This window comes from Echeneis naucrates, chromosome 8, assembly GCF_900963305.1.
Source record: "Echeneis naucrates chromosome 8, fEcheNa1.1, whole genome shotgun sequence".
NCBI lineage: Eukaryota > Metazoa > Chordata > Actinopteri > Carangiformes > Echeneidae > Echeneis > Echeneis naucrates.
The window spans coordinates 14310892-14318064 of NC_042518.1; the positions used below are offsets into that span (position 1 = coordinate 14310892).

The following is a 7173-nucleotide window of genomic DNA, read 5'->3' on the forward strand; positions in this document are numbered from 1 at the left end:
AGTATCTCTATCTCTACATAGATCAGGCCATGACAGGCCAAAACACACGGACCCTTGATTTCATTACGCTATTTTTCTCTAAGTTCTGTTTGATATGTGCTGTAATATTTATTATTGGAATTATGATAACAATTACTTATTAATTATTCCCAAACCCATTTTCAGATTACATAGACCAAGTACAAAATGTTACTGAATGAAAGTAAATATAACTGTGTGGTAGAAAGAAAAGGGGGAGATCTTTGTATGGGTTACAGCAGAAATATTCATGTATTTAAATTCTTGCAAGTTTCTCAAACGATACATGTTGGTTGACAGCGAGGTAATAAAGTACAAGCCTTTAAGAGAAACTTTTCGTTATCGTTTTTCACGTGATACTTTGGGGGGCTTTTATTCTGAAGGATTCGGATCGGAAGTGGTGTTGCTGAGTTGGACGTTCATCAGAGCTAGCCGTTACGAGCAGGGAGGTAAACAAACGACTATTTACTTATTTGTTTTTAGAGGCCAGAGCAGCGACAGAGTAAACACGCAAACGCACACAGCATAGTGAGGAATTCCCCTGCGTCGACTATAAAGAGTGGAGCGAGTCGGCTGGTAGGTATAACCTGTAAGATAAAGCTAAGCTAAAGTCTCTGCACAGGAAACGGCATGGACAAAACCAGTGCTGAGTGAGACTGCCTTCACACCATGGAGGAAGGAGCACACTGTACAACCACGCCGGTTACAGCAGTCACAGCAGTCACAGTGGGACGGGACGAGCACTGTGGCTGTTTGTCTTTTCCTCGGAAGCTGCAGTCAGTTTGACAGCTGGGCTGGCTGTGTTGCTGCCGACTCGAGCTACTCACGAATCATCTGATTCGGATCTAATAAAGCCACATTACTCCATCAATCGACGATCAAACTATCCAAGTGATTAAAGAAAAATATCATCCAACACCAGTTATGACATTAACTTTGTTCAAATCTTTTTTTTTTTAATCACGGTTGAGAGGTGCAGATTGAAGGTACAACCAGCAGCTGTTGTTTTTCTGGAAGGCTAACTTTGGCATTCTTAGCTCCGTGTTTGGTGTCAAAATGCCAATGTAGATTGTACTCCGGCTCACAGCACAAAAGACATACCGGCTTTTCACCTGGAAGCACAAACATGCATTCACCTTCCCACCTTTCATGAAACAGCTTTCCATCTGCATTAATTTTTCTCTTCCTGGACATTTTTTGACCATTTATTTCGTATTTTCCTGAGCTACATAGCAGTAGTATTAGCATTGCTTTTGGGCAATTGAATCAAAAAAAAAATAATAATAATTAATTGATTGTTAAATTAATTATGTGAATGTTGGACTATTGATTTTCATTTGTCCTCAGAGCCATGACAACAGATTCCTCACTCCTCAACTCTGAGCTGGAGTTACAGCAACAGGAGGAGATGTATCAACAGCTGCTCTTACAGGTAATGCAGCGCTTTCAGATCATTTATTTTTTAGTTTTTCTTGGCAGGGATCAGCAACTTGCTTTAATGAATAGATAGTTTTGCTCATAACACCTATTTTGTTCAGATTGAACAATAAGGTATTGCATAACTTATTAAAGAGTATTGCTGACTTGTGTCCATGTTATTGGTGTTTATGTTAAGCTAACTGCAAATTACTGTTAATGTAAAGTCAATGCCTATGCTGTAAGATCTACAAAGGTAACTTGTGAATGTATTACCTTACCTATCAAAAAATGGCTACAGTAGAAGTATTTGCCATCCATTGCTTTGTCCATTAGCACCAATGTCTTTCTATTTATCAGCCATCTCTGTATTCCTGTCACGACACTGGGCTGATTGACCAATCAGATTGGTGGTTTGTTGTTGTTGTTGTTTTTTTTTTTTAATGACCAAGCAATCTAGCTCCAATGGGCCTGCAATAAACTACTCAACTCCTCTTTTTTTCTTTTTTTTTTTTTTTTTTTAGACAATCGGAAAAATGGAAGCAGAAAATCCAGATTCAAAAGTAATTCGACCGCAACCTGGTGAGAGTCTTGGCAACACGAGTAATAGCAATGCACACCACAAACATGTTAATTAGGAATACAATACCACAGTTTGTTAAGAGAGGTGTTTTGGTTTTTTTCGGTTGTTTTTATATTCTCTATTTCTATTTCTCTATTATTTGAGCAATTTTTTAAATAGAATTTTATCTTCCTCTTCTTTTTCCTCCCAGGCATATGTGTGAAGACAGTCTCAGAGCCAAACAAGCAGAAGATCTTCATCAACATCTGTCAGTCAAATTCAGTCCCATCTCCTCCAGAACTTTCCAGAGACGAGCTTGTAGAGCTGCTCCAATCAGAAGATCCCAGCGGCTACAGAGTTCCCATGAGTCTTGGCGAGCCACACACAGAAGTAGATAACAGTACGTAGCTAAAACCAGAGATATTATTGTTCCTTTAATTTGCAGCAATGTAATTCATAGACGGACTGTTCCTGTATAAATCAAAGTAAATGTTAATGCAGGCAGCTTTATTATTAACATTTATTATTAGACACTGCTGCATTTCAGCTTGAGTATGATAGAGACAGAACGCACTACAAAAAGATGTAGCTCTTTTTCTTTCCTTCCCTTTTTTTTGGTTGTTAATGTTTTTTATATATATATGACAACATCCATCCATCTTCATCCACTTATCAAAGGCTTCCTCCAGGTACTCTGGTTTTCTTGCACAGTCCAAAGACATCAATGTCTAGGTTGATTGGTGGCTCTAAATTGAGCGTGAGTGGTTATTTGTCTCTATGTGTCAGCCCTGCAATGAAACCTGTCCAGGGTAAATCCTGTCCTCACCCTGAATGTTTGGATTGACTCCAGCATCCCCTGCAACCCTGACAGATAAGCAGTAGAAAATAAGAGAGAGAGAAATTATTTGGTTCGGTTTGTCTTGTGTAATAAATATATTAAAGGAGCAGAAGGAAAAACAAAAAGAGAACTGTCTTTGCTAGTTTCAGACTGAGTCTACACATCACAGTCTCTAGTACTTGTGTTTTTTCAATAGCAAATAAACACACAGCTACGTGAGCTCCGATGAATGTGTGGGACCTCCGGTGAAGGTAACTGCAGGGTTGCACAAACCTGCTCTAAAGTCAGTGGTGCAGCACTGCACTGTTATTTCATGGGTGTGTTATCATGAGAAGTACATTAACCTATATAACAGGTGCACACAATCTGTTATAAAGAAGAAGAATGTGGTGAAAATGTACATCAGTTTGCGTCGGTCAAATGCAATATCAGAATATAGCCTCAGACGATTAGATCAGTGTATGTAGCATATTGTGAGTTTCAGACAGTTGCAGACACATGAGCCTCTGCTGATAAGTTTCTTCTTCCCCCACTACAATGTTTCCCATAAGCCATTCTTGCCAGCACATCACTTAATCAGTGGTCAATTGTAGAGTTGTATTTCCTGTCCTGAAAACCTCCACCCCATTGTAAATAAAAATTCTACACAGCCACTTCATCAAATGCAACCTCTTTTACTACTTGCAAAACATGTAAGGTAAATAGGATTTCTCTCTCTGTCCGTTTCAGGCTCTCAGGGCTGCACCGCGTATGATGTGGTCATCAACCAGGATTTCTTCCAAAGATGCCAGGTGTGTTTGTCTTACTCTCTAAGCTCTTAATTTAAACAGGCGTGCCACTGAGATCATGAACTGAATTTCCAGCAAGCTGTGTACAAGTATGAACATATGCAGTTCAAGTATGAACTCGTATGTGTACTTATCTACTGTAATGTGAGATGTTAGTCTTAAAATTCTGCCACTCATGCTGCATGTAAGGATCTTTGCACCTGAAACACAATTTGGTTGAGCAGGTGGCACAGGAATGGTAACATATCCTGTGACTTGGCGTACATACTGTGTTTAACTGACAAATTTGAACATAATTTCCATTCAAAGCAATGGTCAGATCTTTAGTAGCAATTGCTGAATTATTATCTTTTATGTTTCGTTCTGATTATAATTTTAACTAATCTGTCATGATCTGGCAAACTGCCTCGAGAGTCATGACTTCAACAGCACTGCAGAGTTAAAACAATCAATGGCCTGAGTGAATGTATGCTTATCTTTGTCTTGTAGAAGGATCCTTTGTTCCAGCAGTTTGTTATTCTAGTGTCTTTAGAAGGACTGGAGAACAAATACAACCTTGAGCTAAGTAGAGGTAATTGTGGGTGTGGGTGTGGGTGTGGGTGTTAGTGATCGCAGTTTTTGAGTTTCTCTTCTTTGTTTCTGCAGACTGGAAGGTTCTGAAGAACAGAAAGTTCTTGGGTTCTGTTAGTGAGCAGAACATACGGACCAAGAGCAGGCCGGTGATTCAAGAGCTGCAGCCTCAGTATGTCCATCTGACTTGATTCACTAACAATAAAACTGGTTCTACTGTTCTGCTTGCACCTATTTCAGTTTTGTAAACAGCGTATAAACATTAAATACATGGACTAATTGATGCATCTGTCAGGAAGTGGGAGGTTGGTAGATTGGAAAATGCTATTATAGGAAGCAGTGGTTCGCACCGTTACCTCACAGCAGGAGGTTTTTGGTTTTGAACCTTCAGCTTGGGGCCTTTTAGTGTGGAGTTTGTGGCTTCCCTTCAGGACCTCCAGCCTCCTCCCAAAGTCTAAAAACATGTGCATTTAGATCAACCGGTGACCCTGAACTTGCTTGGAGATGTGAATGTGACCATGAATGATCATTGCTGTTTGGCCCTGTGATAAACTGGCAATGTGTCCAACTTGTTCCCCACATTTCTATTCCTCTTCAAGTGAGTTTTAAATTCATGATTTTATAAAATTTCCATCTCTTCTTATAGGGAGTGCTTCACTGCTACAGCCAGAAGGTAAATCTCCTCCCAACTGGCCTTAATGGTTCCCATTCAAAGTCAGAATTACATATTTATCCTTTGTCACATAATCTTTGTCTGTGTTTCCACTTTTTTGTCATTCCTTCTTTTTCATTTCGTTTGTCCTTGTTTTGCCCTCCATTCATCATATTTCCCACTCTTTCTTGCTTGTGTCATCTTTTCCAGGCCAGAGTTCACTTTATTTGTGGAGCCTCCTGTTGGTGACTCTGAGTACCTCATTGCAGAAATAAAGCTATCTGGGGTGGTGAGATATGTCATATTTGCACTGTACAGTACATGAAAAAAACTTTTGTTGCCTCTCTTTCCTTCCTAACTACCCCGTTTTTTCCCTCAAATATCTGATCCATTTAACCTCGGTATCTCCTTATATGACTCTCCAGCCCGAATTAAACACATTTTTTTCTTGAAGTTTAAACTGGCCTTTCAGAAATTCACCACTTTTTTTAATTCAATCGGAAATAGTTGATACCACCAGCTACTGCAGTTGCATAAAATAGGGAATATGAGATTGAGTCAATAAATGTGCTCTGTTGTGGCATGAAGTGGCTGTTCCACCAAAACTACCTGGTAAATAAGCATTGGTGTAAAGGTAGATGTGTCTATACAGGTTGCTGCACTTCCTGACTTTCTGGTTCAGGTTTGAAACAGATCCTAATTCCAAAAGAGAGTGCCAGTGTGTCTGTCTTCATAACCGCACTTGAGCTGTGCAATATGAAAAAAAGTGATTATATTGGCAGGTTACAGCAATTGGAGTTGTTTTTTTATTTAATTTTATTTTTTGTTCCAGGGGAAAAATTACGTGGTGCATTGCAATTGCGTTTTATTTTCAACTGTCAAAAAAATTGCAACTCCTGCAATTTGAAATGTTTTGATATTGTGCTCAGTCATACAGTAGTTTCTATTATATTTTGATTAATTGTGCAGCCATAAACTGCACCCTCAAATATTATATTAGTATGAACATGAGAGCATAAATCATGCGCTGGCAAACTATCCAGGGGTAATGTTGCAATGAATGTTTAATCACTTCCCATTCCTAAAAATTCACTGTAACATTCACAGTGTAACCCAAGAACAATGGTACTCAATCATCATGGTGATGATAGCGAGATGCTTCAGTCTCTTAGTATTATATCATGTACGTGTGTTTATGTGTTGGCAGCCATCATCTCGCTCCCTGGTTCTGGATGTTGGAGAAGACAGACTGGTGTTGACAGCCCGGCCCTCACTTTTCCATCTTGACATCTTTCACCCATTTCTTGTCGATCAGGAGAACAGCATGGCACAGTACAACAAGAGCACAGAGGTACAAAACAGTATATACTTCACATAGAGTTACACACTCTGAACGGTGGCTGTTACCAGCTGTGTCCAGTGAAATATACATAAAACACTTGGATTCAGACATCATAATAGTAATAGGTAGACGACCTCCTGGGAAAAAAAAAAAGGACAAAATAGCACATGGTATACCACCACCACCAATAGACCAGCTAGGATTGTGTGCACAAACCAAACTAATGCACAGTATGGCTCATCACTCACCATGCACTTCTTTCCTCAGATCCTGACTGTCACTATGCCTGTGGTGTCGTCATGAGGGTGGAGATATTATTATTATTATTATTATTGCTCAAACATAATGCTTTGCAAATAAAAGTTAACAAAAAAAAGGCAAATCTCTCTGTTTTGTTTGACTGTTTAAATGCTTATTCACCAGGAATCTGAGCGAATGACAGAAGAATGTTGTCCATGCAGCAACAGTGTTGAAGAGTCAGAAAAAAGGAATTCATTTCAAAGGAGTGGTCAAGCCTGTTTTGATTTAAGGCATTACATCCAGTGCCAGACAGTGTATGCTCAGTTCATCCTGTTACTGAAGTAGATTACTGTTGTGTTGTTTTACTTCACAGCCATTAAAGGTAGATCCCCACCCTTGGAGCCTCTGTTTCCCTGAAAACAGATGTTTGTGAAAAGCACTGAATATATATGGGATGGAAACATTTATCTATGGTCTTAATAGTTTCTGTCAACTGGAAAGTTCAAAGAAACTAGAAACTTTTCATGGGAAAAGTAAACAAGTGTTAACCAAAAATAGAGAAGTTGTCACTTCTATTTTTGGTTAACACATCCTGCTGTGCTTTGTCGTTCGTGATTTTATTCGCTCCAGCACACTCCTACATCTCTGCTTGTCTGCTTGTATGTCAACAAGTGCCTGTGTCCAAAAGTGAAATAGAATGATGGCTTAGTTAACTAGATTTTTCTCTGATTGGCAGATACATTGGTA

General features: G+C 39.2%; 1 protein-coding gene across 1 annotated transcript; it reads left to right on the forward strand.

The window, feature by feature from the left end:
- Window positions 1-430: 430 nt before the first annotated feature.
- On the forward strand, window positions 431-6833 carry pih1d1 (PIH1 domain containing 1). The gene is made up of 11 exons (XM_029508492.1): window positions 431-594; window positions 1366-1450; window positions 1959-2016; window positions 2208-2396; window positions 3564-3625; window positions 4112-4193; window positions 4268-4364; window positions 4839-4865; window positions 5055-5133; window positions 6052-6195; window positions 6454-6833. Exons 2-11 carry the CDS (start codon window positions 1370-1372, stop codon window positions 6487-6489), a joined length of 855 nt encoding a protein of 284 aa, XP_029364352.1. The 5' UTR covers window positions 431-594; window positions 1366-1369; the 3' UTR covers window positions 6490-6833.
- The last annotated feature ends 340 nt before the right edge of the window (window positions 6834-7173 follow it).

Coding starts and splice junctions, on each gene's coding strand:
- pih1d1 (XM_029508492.1), top strand. CDS start 1,370: ATGACAACAGATTCCTCACTCCTCAACTCTGAGCTGGAGTTACAGCAA. Junction 1,451..1,958: donor ATCAACAGCTGCTCTTACAG/GTAATGCAGCGC, acceptor TTTTTTTTTTAG/ACAATCGGAAAAATGGAAGC. Junction 2,397..3,563: donor ACACACAGAAGTAGATAACA/GTACGTAGCTAA, acceptor TGTCCGTTTCAG/GCTCTCAGGGCTGCACCGCG.